Source organism: Strix uralensis, chromosome 22, assembly GCF_047716275.1.
Source record: "Strix uralensis isolate ZFMK-TIS-50842 chromosome 22, bStrUra1, whole genome shotgun sequence".
NCBI classification, from domain to species: Eukaryota; Metazoa; Chordata; class Aves; order Strigiformes; family Strigidae; genus Strix; species Strix uralensis.
In genome coordinates, this window is record NC_133993.1 from 11,190,954 (window position 1) to 11,207,181 (window position 16,228).

Sequence of the window (16,228 nt, forward strand, 5' to 3'; positions counted from 1 at the left end):
GGGGCGGGGCCGCCCTCGGGGTCCGCCCGCCATGGGCAGGCCGGGACGCGCCCGCGCAGCCGGAGACGGCACCGGGCACCGGGCACCGGGCACCGGGGCGGGGCCCTTCCCCTCCCCTCACCCGCCGTCACCGCGGCCCAGCGAGTCCCGGCAGGTCCCGGTCCTCCCTCCCGCTAGAGGGCGCTGTGGGCCCGCCAGGCCTTGCCGCGCCCTTCTGCTGTCGCTCCGGTGAGGCCCCGGCGGCCCCTTGGCCCGGCCCGGCCGCAGCGCTGCCCCGGGCGGTCCCGCAGGCTTCGCCCCTGAGGCCTGGGCCGGGTGTGGGCAGGGCCGCGTCCTCCGCCCGGCAGCTGCGGGCTGGGGCCTCCGGTGGCCCCTCAGGCCCTTGTCCCCGTCCCCGCCTGGCCGGCGAGCCCCGAGCGGCGCTGGCCGCCCCCCCGGCCCTCCCCTGAGAGCCGCCGGTGTTTCGCGGGCGGGTTCCCGCAGCGGCCCCGGTGAGGCAGCATGGGCAAGAGCTGCAAGGTGGTGGTGTGCGGCCAGGCCTCCGTCGGGAAAACCTCGATCCTGGAGCAGCTTCTGTACGGGAACCATGTGGTGGGTGAGTCTGCGGGGGACGGGGAGGCAGCGGGGCTGGGGGCTGCCCGGCCGCTCCGCTGGGTGCCAGGCGAGGAAGGTGGGGAGCAGGGGGCGAGGCTGCACCCCCTCAACACGCCGGCGGTGGGGGGGGGAAGGCTCGCTGGCCGGGTTGTGCGCGGGGCAGCGCCCTGGCCACAGTCCCCATGTCCCCCCTGGCCACCTCTCTGCAGGCTCCGAGATGATCGAGACCCAGGAGGACATTTACGTGGGCTCCATCGAGACAGACCGGGGGGTGCGCGAGCAGGTGCGCTTCTACGACACGCGGGGCCTGCGGGACGGCCTGGAGCTTCCCAAGCACTGCTTCTCCTGCACGGACGGCTACGTGCTGGTCTATAGCACCGACAGCAAGGAGTCCTTCAAGCGAGTGGAGCTCCTCAAGAAGGAGATTGACAAGTCCAAAGACAAGAAAGAGGTGAGTAGCCCAGGGGAGAGGGGCTGCAGAGTGGGATCAGCTCCCCTTCTTCAAGTTTGTGCCCAGAGACTCTCCTTTTCTCCAGCTTGTCATGAGAATGTGGCCGGGTCCCTGCTCTGCAAGACTCTCAATTGGAGCTGGCTGCTATCCTGGGATGTGTTCTGAGTGTACAAGTGCTCAAGAGGCCCTTCCATTTTGGGGCTGATTTGAGGCACACAGACCCAAACAGGAGGGGAAGCTGCCAGACGGCAGCACTGGGAAATGGGGTGGCTTAAAAGACCTTGGCACGGAGAGGGAATTAGCTGCAGGACTGGGCCGGCCACCGAGGATCTTCAAGGCAGAGCCAGGCAGCACCGTTCAGCTCTGCATTTGGTACCTTCAGGGCTTCTTCTCACCCTTTTTTGAACAGGTCACCATTGTGGTTCTGGGCAACAAGTGTGACCTGCAGGAGCAGCGCCGGGTGGACCACGACGCAGCCCAGCACTGGGCCAAGGGTGAGAAGGTGAAGCTGTGGGAGGTGTCTGTGGCCGACCGGCACACGCTGATCGAGCCGTTCATCTACCTGGCCAGCAAGATGACGCAGCCGCAGAGCAAGTCTGCGTTCCCCCTGAGCCGCAAGAACAAGGGCAGCGGATCCATGGATGGCTGAGCCTTGCTTTCCCTTCCATTGCCACCTCCTCTTCCTCACCTCCCTGTTTCCCTTGCACATACCTCCTGCTGAGCCTGCGGGAAGCACGGTGGCACGAGGAACAGGTGTCCCGGGGCTGGGGGTGGTCTCTGAGGATGCGAGAGGCGAGCCATCTCCTGCACTGGGACAGGGACCGCTCTTCTCCCTGCCCGGCCCCTGCAGACACCGGAGGTGCTGCAGGAAAGCCAGGAATCCCCGAGTGAGGCCTCTCCGCTCTCGAGCCGCAGGCTGGCACACCCCAGGGTGCTGGAGGGGTGGCGCAGCGAGGGGTGGCAGCAGGTGGGGATCGGCTCCGTGGCCGAGCATGGCCCGGCCACAGGAAACGGTTCCCTCTCCCCGGAGCTGCCCTGGTCTGTATTTACTGGTACCGGGTGCAAAAAGCCGGGTGCTGGCTCAGCCGCTGTCGGGACAGCTCTCCCGTGCCCCAGCTGGCTCTGCAGGGCTGCAGCGTTCCCCGGCAGGTTGCCCCGGCAGGTTGCCCCTGGCCTGGCACTGCTCTCCGCTCCAGGGAACACAGTGTGGAGCGGGGCAGGATGCTGGTGCTGAGGGCAGGGGGCCCACGTCCACCCCACTGCAGCCCCCCTCTTCCTGGGTGCAGGCTCAGTCCTGACCTTGGAGAAGCGGGGACGCGCCTGCACACCCCGATGCTCGGGGCGCCGCTGCCCCTCTCGCGGTGCTGACTCTCCTCTCAGAACCACCCCAAGACAGGGAGGGGGGTCCCAGCCCTGCCCAGCAGCACGTGTTCCCTTGGCTAGCCTGGATCTGGGAAAAAAAAGTGATGAGAAAGCCCTGGCTTGTTTATACTTGTTCCTTTTATTTACTGAGTAACACAATAAAGCGATGAGATTCGATTATCAAAATATTTTCCTTTTTTTTTTTTTTTTGTTTTCCCCAACAGCTATAGTACATCAAAAAAATATACAATGGACATTACAGGAGGGGTACTGGCCAAGTCCCTAGAGTCTGTTTATTCCATTTTTGTGGTTTTTTTTTTTTGAATCAAACTGTTCACATCACTCCAAGGTTATTTACAGAGGGGCACACGTTATTGAGCGCTACGGACTATGCCCTACTACCTAGTACAGCGTACGCCAAGTCAAAGGCAGTAAATGCTTTGGACAGCGCAGGAGCAGGGGGGCTGGAGGCGGGGGGCGGTGGGAGGGGGAGCGTGTTCTTACGCAGCTCGTTGCAGAATTATTGTTATCAGAAGGAAATGGCTTTCGAGGGGTTAAAGTGCCAAGTGTAGGAGGACTCCACGGGTGGTGGGAGCAGCCGATGTCAGCCCCTGCGAAGATTTTTTCAACCAAACTGCAGGGGAACGACCCACCAGTGCTGCCACCAGTGCTGCTACCGGCCGCGAGGCGGCCTGGGGAGGGGCACAGTGAGATGAGCAGGGGGAGGGCTGGCACCAGGCCGGCCACTGGGCCCTGGCCAGCGCAGGCTCGTGTCCTGCGGGACACGGGGTGTCCCCTGGGCTGTGGGACCATCGCCCCGTCCCTGTCAGAGCCGCTGCTGGGAGCCTTCCCGCGGCTGCTCTCCGGCCGCGTCTCCCACCACCTCTGTCAGACCTCCCCGCTGTCGCTACCCCCAGCCTTCCGCTCGCTGCCCTCCTGGTGCTTCTCCCGGAGCCCTCTCCCCACCTCCCTCCTCCCTGGGGTGCAGAGGAGATACCCCGAGCAGACGAATCCGTGCCCCAGGGCTCCCTCGCACCCCCGTCCCCTGCGGCAGGAGCGTGGCGGTGGCACCGCGGGCCAGCGCTGCCCATGGCGCCAGAATGGGGCCCTCCAGCCGCAGGCGTAGGGCTCGGTGCCCCCCCGCTCCATCGGCGCAGGCTCCCTCCTGCCCTCGGCCCAGGCTCCAGCTCTTCCCACCGGCGTCTCAGCCGTGTGTTCCCCGTCGGCGGGTCCCACTGCCAGGGCCCCGTCCTGAGCATCGGTGCAGCGCGCCGGGCAAAATCCTGAAATCCAGGCGCTGCTCGTGGCCAAGACATCGGACCTGTGTGCTTGTGCGTGTGGCTTCCCGGGGCACAAACCCACCTGCGGCTTCCCGAGGGCGGGGAGGGACTGTGGGCCACAGCCGAGGCCTCAGAGCCGGCGCCCTGCGCCAGGGGCGGGGAGGGAATCGCCTGCACAGAACCAAGCGTTGTGTCGGGTTTCTTCTGCTCTGACCACGCCGCTGGCCGCAGCGTGAGCACCAGTCGCAGACAGACCGCGGCGGGCGAGCTGCTCCCCTGGATTGCATAGATCGGGGTGGGTCGTCACTCCAGCGTAAGGTCCGTTTGGGTTGCAACTTTCCTGCATATTCCTATTTACAGCAGCGCGCTGGGAACCCGCAGCGCCGTGGTTACAGTTTTCAGACCAGGTCGTGGCTGGGCATTCTGAGCACAGTGAAAAGCAGAGCTACGGCTTCGGGGTCCCCCGGGAGCGCAGCGGCCTGCAGGCTACAGCGGGAACGTCCCAGGTGAGCGCCGGGCGTAGGCTGCGGGCGCCACCGGCTCCTTCGTACCTGATTGCCCGGGCTGCCGGGGACATCTCTGCTCTCGGGAATCGTCGGTAACTCCCTGGAAGCTCCTAAGGGGACGGGGTCGGAGGGCCAGGCGCGGCTGGCTGGCGGGCGGCAGCAGCGTTGCCTTTCACTGGGGAACCGAAAGTGCTTTAGGGACATTCACGCAGCCTCACAGCATCTCCCGGGAGGTAGGGGCAGGGCTGGCCCCTGCCGCGGGGACGGAGGCAAACGCCGGGCGCTGAGCACAGGGTCACCTCCTCGGGGAGTCCGCACCGGGCGGCCCGGCTGCCCCGTCCCCGCCGCAGGCCCGGCCGTGTGCTTCTGGGGGGCCAGCGCAGGGGCTGCGCTTTCGGAGGGGCGAGGCGCCGGCCCTGCGCTTCGGCTATTGCTCTCAGAGTGAAGATACGGTCGGGGCGGCCGGTGCCCGCCGCGGTGGGGCTCTTTGGCTGGTGGGACGTAGGGGGGTTGTGGGGTGCAGGGGGCTGGTGGGCAGCATGGAGACCCCCGGCCAGTGCAGGCAAGTGTGGGGCTGGCGACGGCCCAGCCAGCCCGGCCCGAGAGGGGAACTGCCAACCTCCCGCCTGAGCTGGGGTCGTTCCTCCAGTAAGCGCCGGGCTGAGACTCCTCTCGCAGTTCCCTTCCCGCAGGGCTGGCAGGGACCGGCTGGCCAGGGGGATGCTCCTTCCCTAGGGACCAGCCAGCTCCTCTTCTTCCAGTCTGGTAACTGGGAGGGTGATGAACAAGAAGCCAGCGGGCCCAGGACAGGAGGCCGCTGGCCACGAGATGGTCCTGGTGGCTCAGGCACTGCCCTCTCCCGTGTGCCGCCGTGTGAGGGGCTCCTCTGCTGAGCGCGGGGCCGGCACGGGGGCTGGCTGGGCTCTGCTGGGGCATCTGGCTCCAGCTGGAGCCCGCTCAAAGCGAAGGAGAAGCCGGGGTTGATGTCTACGACTACGGTTTCCCACCAGCAGAAGAGCAGCCTGCCCAGGAGCGCCGCCCCACGCCGTGCAGCCCCCGCGGCACAGCGGCTCTAGTAGGGCGCGAAGACGATGGGGCCCGGCGTGGTGCGGACGTGGGCCGGTGGCGTTCGGAAAAGGGCTGGTCCGAGGATCGGGGCCTGGAAGAGGGTGGTGGCGGCGGCTGGTCTGAGGGCGAGGGGCCCAGGCATGGCGCAGACGGCGGCCGTGGTGAGCGGGCTCGGCAGGAAGCGGGTCGCCAGCGTTTTGGTGAGATGCTTCTGCAAAGCCAGCTTGGACTGCGGGGGGGGAGGAGGAGACACCATGAGGCACCCGGCTGCAGGAGAGCCCCCAGCCCCGGGCAGACAGGCGGCCCCGCGGCAGCCCCTGCCCACGTTCGCCCTCAGCTGAGCTCTGGGCACGTCTCTGTGGTAAACGCAGCCCCTGGCCCCGGCCCCCCGCACGCTCCATCCCGCAACCCCGGCCCCTCGGCTCGGCGGCTCCACGTCGGGCACGCAGGGGTGGCCCAGCCGTGACAACCTCCCCAGGCAGGTCCTCAGCCCCATCGCGCCGGCCCGGAGACCTGCCCCGGCTTTTGCAACGGCCGGGCTGTTCCCTGCAGCAGTGCTCTCCTCTGGAGCCCTGCGATGATTTTTGCTGTCAAACTCTCTGCTAAGCTACGCGCCTCTGCAAGCAAACACTTAGGCTTGGTTTAACTGAGCCCTGCTCGCCTGAGCACCCAACCATCACAGCTCTCCTGTTCAGAAACCGTGAAACGGGTGGAAGGACCACAAGAGCTGCAGTTGTGAACGCTGCTGCCAGGGGACTCACGTCCTCTTCCCGTGCTTTCCTTCCCGTGAATAAAGACTCGAAGCTCCTCTCACAGCTCCAGCCTGCCCTCGCCAAGGGCAGCAGCTTCGATCTGACCGTGGGAACTGAGGCTTTAAGAAAAGCAGCCCCTGTGTCTCTTATGGCAAGGGATGGCTAAGATGGCAAACGCAGTTTTGGGGAGCAGACCAGGTGGGTAATTTGCAGGGAGACAGATACCTTGAGAATACTCACTGCGAGGGCAGCATTCTTCTGCAGCTTGTTATAGGGGCTGTACTTGGGCTTGGGCGGCTTCCCCGCCAGCCTGTCTTTGTGCCTCCGGCTGCTCATGTGCTGGGAGAGGAAAACGGCCGGATCACCCGGAGCCAGGGCAGCGAGGGCAGCCCCACGGCACCACACAGCTTGTGTCCAGGGGGGACGCCCATCAGGGACCCCCCCCAGCCCCCGGTGGCTGTGCAGGGGGGTCTGCAGGCCCCCTGCGCCCCCAGGCCCGGCATCGTCACCTGTTTGAGCTGGGTCTCCGAGTTCACGTAGATCTCACACACTTGGCAGTGAAACGCCTTGTTCTGGATGTTGATGCTGCCCTTGTTGCCGATCCGCTTGGCCTTGTGCCCTGCCCGGGAGAGGAGCTTGCCTCGGCCTCGCCGCACCTGGGTGCTGTGACCTTCCAGCATCGACTTGTGCTTGGCGCCTGGGGGGCAGAGGGGACACTCACCACACGCTGACTCTGCAAACACACCCAGCACAGTGCCGAGCGCCGCGGCAGGGGGACGGGCGCCCTCCAAGGAACCCACCCGACTGCTGCGCATCCCCCCTCCCGTGGGACCCCTGTGCCCCGCCAGACTGTGCCCGGCCGCGCCTGCAGGCTGAGGGAACAGGCAGCTGCCTGCGAGTCCAGACTCTCGCTGGGGATGCGGCAGCCCGCTCCCAAACCCTGCCAGGCTCTCGGGGGCAGCTGCTCTTCGCAGGCAGAGCAGAAATGCTCGGCCTCCTGGAGACCCCCCCCCCCCATGTGCCAGACCTTTGGAGAAACTGCTATTTTAAGTGTGTGCCGGAGCCTGTCGCCTGTCCCCGGGCGTGAGCGCAGTCTGCAGAGCCGGGCACGCGTCGCCCGCCGTGCTGCAGCATCTGAGCTGTGCCCAAGGTCAGAGAGGATCCGGCCGCAGAGCCAGGAATAGCTCAGTGGGGTTACAGGAGGCGGGGAAGGAGGAACCCGAAATCCCCGCGCACCTGGGCACAGGGCGCTCCGTCCTGCCCTGCCAGCGCTGGGCTGGTGGCGGGGGGGCGGGTGAGTAATTTAAGCCACCACTAATTCATTCTATTTTTTAAGGCGTTAAGCAAGGAGCCCAAGCCCATGTGACAGCCACGGAGGAGCGCAAGCCTGCAAACATTTTGTTTGTTTGTTCTTTTTCCCCAAATCAGCTCCTAAATTTGTAACCGGAGCTGACAAAAGCAAAAGGACACGTTTGCAGCTAAAGCACAGCAGCGTCCTGAGCCGACCCCTGCGCGCAGCTGCTGCTGCTGCCCCAGCGGGCGGGCAGGGCTGAGGGAACTGGTTCCCTGTTCTGGCTGAACTGGGGGAGAGAAGGCCCTTCCCTGTATAACTGGGGTGTCCACCCTTGTTTAGCATCCTCTAGAGAAAGGGGGGAGCCGGGAGCTGGTGCTGCAGGGCCTGCAGACCCCGGTGGGGGTTCCCTGTCCCGGGGGGTCCAGCTGCCCCCTCCTCCCCTCCAGCCACCCCCAGGCCGCAGGGGACCCCCCCCAGCCCCAGGCACTGGCCTGCCCTGAGGGGGCTGCCGAGCACAGCCCAGGAGCCAGCGCTGGCTGCTGCGCTCCGTCAGATTCCCAAGGGGCTTCTCCAAATGTCCGGGAGCCCGAAGCACCGAGCTGCTCTTGGGAGGATTATCCCGGGTCTGAGAGAGGCTCTGCGCTCAGGTTGCTATCAGCTTAAAGCCAAACCGCAACCGAATATAAAGTAGCCTTCAATCACCTAATTAAATGTATCTGAAAATGTCTTTAATTAAGAGACATGAACAGTAAGCGAGCTTTTGACCTTGCTAAAATTCACTCCATAAGCTGCAGCACAGGTAAAACACCACCACTTATCTTTGCAAGCCACCTTAATTAACCCTTTTTAATTAAAGCAATATGCATGAGCGCTCGTGGTTTCCCTGCACGGCTGTTTGGTGACGGGCCCGGCGGGGCTCTGCGGGGAGCCCAGGACGGAGCTGGCGGGGCCGTCCCCGCCCCGGCGCTGCCCTTACCCGTGTTGTGAGCCTCCAGCTGGGACAGGGAGTTGACGGTCACTTTGCAGGTGGGACAGTACAGGTGCTGTTTGCTCTTCTTCCCCTCCTTCTCGCTCTCGGGGGCTGAGCTGACGCTGCTGCCCGACTCGGCTGCCTGCGCCTCCGCTGCCTGCGCGGCCGAGGAGCCCACGCTGGCGGCATCCGAGGTGCCCTCCGAGAGCTCCGAGGCCGGCGGGGAGCCGAGTGGGGCGACGCTGCCCGGCAGCTCCGCCGGTGACTCCTCGGGGCCCGGTGTCAGCCCCAGGCTGCTGCACTCACCCTCTGGCTCCTGCAGGCCCTCGGCTGGAGCTGACGGGAGGGAAAGGGAAGGGGAAAATGGGAAAAAAGAAAGAAAGGGCAGAAAGGGAAAGTTCTCCGTGCTTGAATGGGTTTTCTGGGTTTCAGAGAGCACCCCCGTCCTCCCCAAGACCATCTCAGGCACCGTCTGCTCAGGCTCATCCCAGCTGAGGGCGGCTCTTGCCGAGGTCTCTCCCGTTGCCGCTTTTCTCTGTGGCCGGTGGCAGCCGAGCTCAGCACAAAAGCCCGGCCGAGCTCCGGTGCTGCCTCGGCTCGGGGGGAGCTGGCTTCTGCCAGTCCCATCCCTGCGTGGTGGCAGAGGCCGGGGGTTGACGAGGGAACGGGCAGGGACCGCTGCGGCTCCAGCAGCCACCCAAATCATCTCCCAGAGACCAAACCCCAGGGGAAGCAGCCGCCATTCCCCCCACACTGCTACGGGACGCAGAGGGGCCCGGTTCCCCCCAGGGCCAAGAGCTGCCCCGGCTCCTGGGCTGGATTTCCATCCCCTCCCCGCGACGCTGCCCCCAGCCAGGCACGCCGGGGACGCCAGCGGAGTACAGAAGCTCATTTATTAGCGCTCGCGGTGGCGTCCATGCCGTGCTAACCGCAGCCCTGCTCGGCCCGACCGCGGCGGGATGCTCAGCCACGAGGCTGCTGCGGTTCAGGATTTAACCGGGCGCCCCAGGGTGCTGCAGCCAGGGCAGGGCTGGGCACACAAACGCCGCCGCACTCCCGGGAACCGGCCAGGCCACTCACTGCGGGGTCGTGCCCCCTCCGCACCCCCGGCCCACCTACCTGTGCTGCCGGGCTCCGCGCTGCCCTTGGGGCTGGGGGTGAAGTCGGCTGTGCCGTCCCGGCTGGAGGCCACCGCTGCAGCCCCCGCCGCTTTCTGCTTGTTCTTCATGGCCTCGATGGCCTTCAGCCTCCGCGCGTGCTTGTGGCCCTTGTAGTGGGCTTCTGCCTGGTTCTGGGGAGGGAGAGACGGGGACGGCTGCGTCGGTGCTGTGGCCGGACAGATGGACGGACATGGGGAGGATGGGTGGAGGCTCAGCCCCGGGCTGTGGCCACTCGGACACGTTTCCGGTGCGGCCACCTCCCGTGGTGCCATTCACCGCCTCGGAGGTGGTATTTTTAGCTGGGTGCAGCACAAAGCTGCTCTCCTCCTCCCGCCAGATTGCTCCGCACACAAATGTATTCAGGCCGAGGTATCACTTTGCTAAGATACAGCCGCATTGCACGGCAAGATAAGGACCCTGCTCTGATTAAATGCATCAAGTCACTTTTAAAAGAAGCTTTCAGGCAAAATTTATGACTTCAGAAACATACAATGAATTGCTCGCTGTAAAAATAAAATAAAAAAGTACATTGGTGGGGAGGACACGTCTCCCATTGTAACCTAACGGGTGTCTAACACGCAATTTACATTCACGGGCTCCTTTCTCCCAGCGAACGCTGAATAATGAAGTGCACGTCGATGGGTTCATGCCTGCACCAAACTGATAAAAACGCACACAAAAGAAAATCACCCAAACACTTGTGTACTCCGCAGCCAGGGACAATGCCGCATTGTCCCCAAAAACAACCACAGTTTAGCAATTTATGGGAAGTAAATCCAATGTGAATTAAGACACTGTACCACTGAGCAGCACCGATTAATTTGTACGGCGTTCTCAGCTTCCCGGTAGGAAGAAGCATCCCTTCCCTCCCCCCGGCTTTCCAAGGGCTGGGAATGGTGTCCGGGGGTGCAGCAGCAGCCGGGCACGTGGGAAAGCGAAAGGCCCAGCCGAGCGCGGGGCCTCATTAGCAAATACAATAAACTTCCACCAGATAACGGGGTTGGGGCTGCAGCCTAAGTAGGTCACCCGGCGCCGCCGCCGCTCTGCGCACAAACACACGCGGCATGCGAGGGTCTGTGCCGGAACGTGCTCCCCCACAGACGTGACCTCGGGGGGGGACACGGGCAGGGACGGGCAGGGACAGGCAGGGACAGGCAGAGCAGCACAGGGCGCCCAGGAGGGCGGGGGGAGCCAACAGGGTGGTGGGACCAACTCTCCCGGCACCGCTCTTCCAGCCGGGCTGCAGCTCGGAACGGCGAAGCGGTGCTTCTCCCCGAGCCGCTTGGTTGCAGAGCGGAATAATGAAGCCCAGAAACGCTGACTTTTGCTGGCAGAGCAGCGCCCAGCCCCGGGCTCTGCTGAGGCAGCTGGGCCAGGCTGGGGCGGGAGGCAGAGCCAGCCTGGCCAGGGCGCAGAGTCCCAGGGAGCCAGAGCAGCTCCCGGCAGCCCGCGCTGGTGGACACCGAGTGCCGGCAGCTCCGGCAGACCAGACCGGGCTCGGGGCCGTCCACCCGCAGGCAGGGAAGGGACAGCCGAGCCCGGGGGATGCTCCCAGGGTGGCAGCTCTGCAGGTAACGCCTGTGCCCGGGCTGAGCGCGGGGGGCTCCTGCCCTCACCTCCGCCACGCAGCCGCGGCACGGAGGAGCGGAGGCCAGCCCAGGCTGCCTGCAAACCCCCGTCCCCCTCCTGCCGGCTTCGAGCAAGAATTCCCTTTCACGTCTTTTAATCAGTTTTCCCCCACAAAAGATCAACTGTGTGCAAGTCATTACCGTGGGGATCGATGAATGTTTCCTTCCTCCCCTCTACAAGGTGGTTGATTTACTCAGAATAAAAGGCAGGGAAAAAACCCACCTGCCACAGCAGCGCTCTGGAAGCCAGGGCAGGGAAGATTATATTCAGCTCCCAAGGACCAGAGATGAATTGCACGGCTGATAAAGCAGCTTAAGCGCAAACCCCGGGACCAAGGCAGCAGGGAGCAGAGCTGAACTGAACGAGGAGCAGAAAGAGCCAGCGTGGCAAACGGGACACGGCCGCCCCGCGAGCGCCTGGCCCACGGGCAGGGAGGTGCCGGCGGAATCGTCAGCCGGGGCAGGCGCAGAGCGAGGGCGGGCAGAGCCCCGGGGATGCCGCCTGCGCGATGGGCGTCCGTGTGCCCCCGGCGTGGGACGCTCCCGCCCAGCCCCGCGCTCGCCGGCCCCGCTTACCGCAGAGTTGAAGCGCAGGTGGCAGATGTTGCAGGAGATGAACTGCTTCTTCTTGAGCGGGGTGGGCACGCCGAAGGTGTGGCTGATCACCGCCTTCTGCACCGGGTCCATCTGGCAGGGGAGGGAAGGCAGAGGCCGGCTGGGTGCCACGCTGCGATGGCCGGCACAGCACCGCGGCCTGGCGAGCCCCTGCGCCCGTACACCCCCTGAGGAGCCACCGCAAACGCCGCAGGGCTCACGCCCGGTGCCTGGACGGAGCGAGTGGCTGGGGCGGCAGAGGAGCCCCTGACATGGGGCAACACGTGCTGCGTCAACGCCCGCGCTCGTCCTCTCTAAACCATCCCTGAAAAAAACCAACCTGCAGGGTCCAAGGGCCCGCTGTGGGCTGGCAGAGGGGACGAGGCCGCAGTGGGGGCACAGACTGTGGGCCCCGTCCTCCCCAGCCCCACTGTGCTCCCCTGCGTGTCCCCTCTCCCCCCACCACAGACATCGGTGTCACGGGTGGCAAATTATCGGTTTCTGTTTGAGCTCCCAGCTGCTGCCCTCGACCTCCCAACGCCAGGGCAGCTTTCTGAGACACTCAGCAGGAGCAAAAACCATCAAAACAGGGGCAGAGGCGAACAAAACAAGCAACCGGCCGTTAATCCTCCACGTGCTCTTCACCAGGGAGCTGAGACGTCCCTGTGCAAAGCCGAAGGGTGAGCGGAGCCAGGCGTGCCTGCTGCCTGCCCGCGGGATGCTGCCGGGCCCAGGCAGGGCTGGGGGCAGGAGGGACCGCGGTGCCCACAGCCGTGGGCCCAGCTCGCCCCCCGCACGCTGCCCGTGCGGAGCTGCCCCGGGCTGCCCCGCTCCCGCTCCGGCGGGCCCTTCGCGCGCTGCAGGCGCGTCCCACGGCTGACGCCTCGGAAGCCTGCGCAGCCCCTGGTATCTCACCGGGCGCGTGCACGGAGCCAGAGCAGCTCCCGTTATCCACAGGGAGCCGCGTCCTTCCCGGAGCCCCTTCCCGGCGCGGCAGAGGCAGAGCCCTGCGGCCTGATGACAGCCCCTGGCGCTTCGGGCTCTCCCCAGGGCTTGGCGTCATTCCTCAGCCCAGGCAGCAAACTTGTTCGAAAAGCCATAATTGTTTTAAACAAAATGCATTTATTTGGGGGGGGGGGATAAGAATAACCTCTTTGTCTGAGCGTGGCTATAATCTATAATGCAAGTATTGTTCCCCTACCCTGTGGCATAGGCAGATTATCTTATCTGAGTCCTGCTGTCAGTAGAGCCCTGGGTTTTCAGGCGATCGTATTTCTCTGCAAAGCTATTTCGTTGCCGAGACAGGTGCATCAGTCTTCGAGGCACATGCCTGGACAACGGAGCCATTATCAAGACCCCAAATTCCTTTCCAGGAGTGAGCAGAATGGTAAAAGCAGGTGATTAATGAAGTGCCTGTTTGCTATGAAATTTCACTCACTTATCTGGCATATAAATGAAGAGGCATTTGGGGTTCGGCAGAGACCTGGAGGAAGCTACAGATGGCAAAGATGCTGCCCCACCCCTGACGACAAACACTGCAGCGTGCTCCAGGCAGCATCCCTGCGCTGCCAGTCTGCGGGCAGAACGGGGCCGGCACGTGTTTTCAAGAGAAACACCCACCTTTTCCACACAAAGGAAAGCAAAACAGCTCTAACCTTCGCAGCAGCATCAGCTGCCGGGGCCTGGCTGGTGGCTCCCACTGAACCCCGCTGACACCCCGGGGAAGGGAGACGCCAGCACCACGATGCAAAGGCGGTTGGGGACTGGCCTGGCCTGAACCTGAACCTGAACCTGAACCTGAACCTGCCGGCGCAGGCAGCGGCAGCGGGGCCGCGGTTGGGCACCGGCGCTGAGCAGCCCCAGCAGCATGCAGGGCACTTTGCTGGAAGCCCAGCCCAGCCCCATCCAGCGCGGTGCTGAGCACACTTGAAGCCGAGAATCCACCTGAGAGCCCTCGTGCTCTCTCCGAATGAAAATACAAACGTCAGCGTCCGCCGCTCGCTGCCAGCTCAGGTGTGAAGACGCCCCCAGCTCTGCCCCGGGCTGGGGAGGCTCCTGCCACAGCGGAACTGGCCCGACAGCTTTGGGCACCGCATGCTTGGAGAATAAAGATCTTGGCTTTATAGTCAATTCTGATTGACTCACATCCTTTTATTTGTCCCTGGATGTTCCTAGTGACATAAACAGAGCTCCCTGCGCTGAGCTCCCTGCGGGCCACCAGGGTCAGACACGGGAACTCCCAGGGACGCAGCATCGGCTCGTTCTGCGTCTCCTGCCGTGGCTTTGCGGGGTGCTGCTGGGTCCTGGGGCTCTGCAACATCTCAGGAGCTGGAAAAGGCCTTTCAAGCACGAAATGCACCTTCTGTGTTGCGTTAGGAAATTTTTTTCCCTGTTGTTGTTGCTTTAAGTGGCAGGAGAGCTCAGCGTGGAAAAGGTTTCGCTTGTTCCAGAGTAAAACATCTGCTGGGTTCATGAGAGCCTGGTGACCTGCCCAAAGTGTTCTGCGAGCACTTGCAAACAGCTCCTGCTCCGTGGGGCAGCACTGGGCCCTGCTCAGCACCCCCGAGCCCTGCTCAGCACCCCCGGGCCCTGCTCAGCACCACCAGGCCCTGCTCAGCACCCCCAACCCCTGCTCAGCACCCCCGGGCCCTGCTCACCACCCCCTGGCCCTGCTCAGCACCCCCTGGCCCTGCTCAGCACCCCCAGGCCCTGCTCAGCACCACCAGCCACGCTGCGGAAGCAGAGGCAGACCCTCCGGTTCCTTTTTACAGCAGCTCAGAGCCCGCCGGCAGCTCTCTCAGGAAGTGAAATACCTTGACTGATGCCCACTCCCACCCTCCCAAACCACGCCTGGGGCTCAGCTGCCCGGTGGGGTCCCCGATCTGGCATCACCCGGGCAGGGAAACGGGGCGCAGCGACACTCAAACCCTGCGTGTGGTGGGGACGGGGCCTCTGCCCCAGCTCCCTGCAAAGCCCTCGCACCCCCAGCCGCCTCCCCAGCCCCGGCGCAGCCCCAAGGGGCAGCTCCCAGCCCCGGACGATCAGGCCTGGCTTTGCTCAGCTGAGATCACACACCAGACTCGGGTCAGAGCTCACAGCAATTAATTCAAGGTGCCGGGAGAGCCTGTCCCACTCTGCGGGCTGAGGAGTCCCCACCGAGCACAGACGCAGCGCGACGGGGCTGTGCGGCTCCAGCGAGTGCAAGAGATTCATTTCTCAAATTATTATTATTTTTTTAAAGCAACACAACTCTGGAGAACGTGTGCCAAGGCAGGGGCACGTGGGAGCCAAGCAGAACAAACAACAGGGTCTGGCTCAGGTTAGCTACTGACTCCGGCAACTAAAAAAAGGAGCCCAGACAAAGAGCAGCAACCTTAATGGCATCAAAAAAATCCTCCTCTCCTGTGTTTCTGCTTGTTAGCACAGGGGAGAGACAGGCTAGAGCTGGGATTTCAAAAGAGCTTAAAGGAGTCAGACGTCTGAATCCCATTCAGCACAACAGGAATCCTGGACCTAATTTCTATGGCTGCCTTTGAAGATCTCAGCGATAATTTGCACCTTCCGAGCATGTTTAATCTCAAACCCACTTACAAAAGGCCACTGAGCAGGTGGGGAGGGAGCTCAGGGAAGTTCTGTTTCCAGGCTCACGAGGGAAAAAAAAATGGCATTTACCAAATCCAGAAATGTCCACCCTGCCTCTGTGGGGGGAGAGGGGGGAGCGGCCCCGGGTCCCGCGGCCCCTCGGCGAGGCCAGGAGCTGGGGCGCAGGGGAAGCCCCGGCAGCAGTTTTGGGCCACATCCAGGTCAGTTTAGACCTACAACAGAACAGCTCGAGAGACGCTGCAGCGCAGGACCCAAGCGCTCGGGCTGGGGGTTCAAGGTTGGGGACTTTGAGCCCAGCCGGGCGGTGGGAGAATTCCCGCAGCGCCCAGGCTCGTCCGACACCGCAGCCACCCAGCACCAGCCACAGTCCTTGTATCTTTATACGCTTTCTCTCTCTTTCTTTCCTTTTCTTTATTTATTTTGCAACTAATGAACTGCTCTCCAGAGCTACTTTATTACTATTGATTCCAGGAGCAAAATCCAATTGATCTTGGATAAAATGAACCATCTTTTTAATTCTGGTATATAGGGGTGACGGCTGGGCAGGAACCGCTCGGAGCTCAGGGCAGGGCGGGCGCGTTGCACTAGTGTCCAGCAGCCAGAGACCACGGTAATTAAGCCAGAAATTATCTGGCGGGCTTTGAGGAGTGGTGCTGCATAGAAGACAGAGGAGGGGTCCGGCGGCCGATGCCCACCCGCCCCCGGGGACTCACCGTGTTGAAGTTGGGGAAGAGGTTGAGCGGTGACGTCCCGTTGAGCCTGAAGGTCAGAAAGTGCTTGATGTCCAAGGGGGGGTGAAGGGGGCGGCCGGGGATCGGCAACGACGCTAAGAGGGGGCTGCTGTGTCCGGAGGGACCTGGGCAGAGGGGAGAGAGCAGCGTTAGCGTGGGTGGCCCCTGCTCCAGCAGGGGGACACGGCCCGGGGGGACACGGCACATGGGGACATGGCACACGAGGCCGTTTGCT

General features: G+C 63.7%; 2 protein-coding genes across 10 annotated transcripts in view; one reads left to right on the top strand and one right to left on the bottom strand.

Moving 5' to 3' along the window:
• The first annotated feature begins 1 nt into the window (after position 1).
• NKIRAS2 (NFKB inhibitor interacting Ras like 2) lies at positions 2 to 2,593 on the top strand. Of its 3 annotated transcripts, XM_074892161.1 has the most exons (4): positions 2 to 595; positions 804 to 881; positions 979 to 1,045; positions 1,455 to 2,593. In XM_074892161.1, exons 1-4 carry the CDS (start codon positions 502 to 504, stop codon positions 1,549 to 1,551), a joined length of 336 nt encoding a protein of 111 aa, XP_074748262.1. In that variant the 5' UTR covers positions 2 to 501; the 3' UTR covers positions 1,552 to 2,593. The 3 variants fall into 3 exon arrangements, with proteins under 3 accessions (XP_074748262.1, XP_074748261.1, XP_074748259.1); XM_074892160.1 differs by having other exon boundaries at positions 33 to 591; positions 804 to 1,045; XM_074892158.1 differs by having other exon boundaries at positions 39 to 595; positions 804 to 1,045.
• Positions 2,585 to 16,228, bottom strand: part of ZNF385C (zinc finger protein 385C) — a 75,959-nt gene continuing 62,315 nt past the window's right edge. For 4 of the 7 annotated variants that reach the window (XM_074892061.1, XM_074892063.1, XM_074892065.1 and 1 more), the window contains 7 exons: positions 15,976 to 16,118; positions 11,642 to 11,752; positions 9,397 to 9,568; positions 8,284 to 8,613; positions 6,523 to 6,746; positions 6,239 to 6,352; positions 2,585 to 5,490 (listed from right to left, as the gene is read on the bottom strand). In XM_074892061.1, the coding sequence (XP_074748162.1) occupies positions 5,266 to 5,490; positions 6,239 to 6,352; positions 6,523 to 6,746; positions 8,284 to 8,613; positions 9,397 to 9,568; positions 11,642 to 11,752; positions 15,976 to 16,118 (1,319 nt within the window). In that variant the 3' untranslated portion in view covers positions 2,585 to 5,265. The remainder of the gene's footprint in view (positions 5,491 to 6,238; positions 6,353 to 6,522; positions 6,747 to 8,283; positions 8,614 to 9,396; positions 9,569 to 11,641; positions 11,753 to 15,975; positions 16,119 to 16,228) is intronic. The other 3 variants (XM_074892066.1, XM_074892064.1, XM_074892062.1) reach the window with 3 other exon arrangements.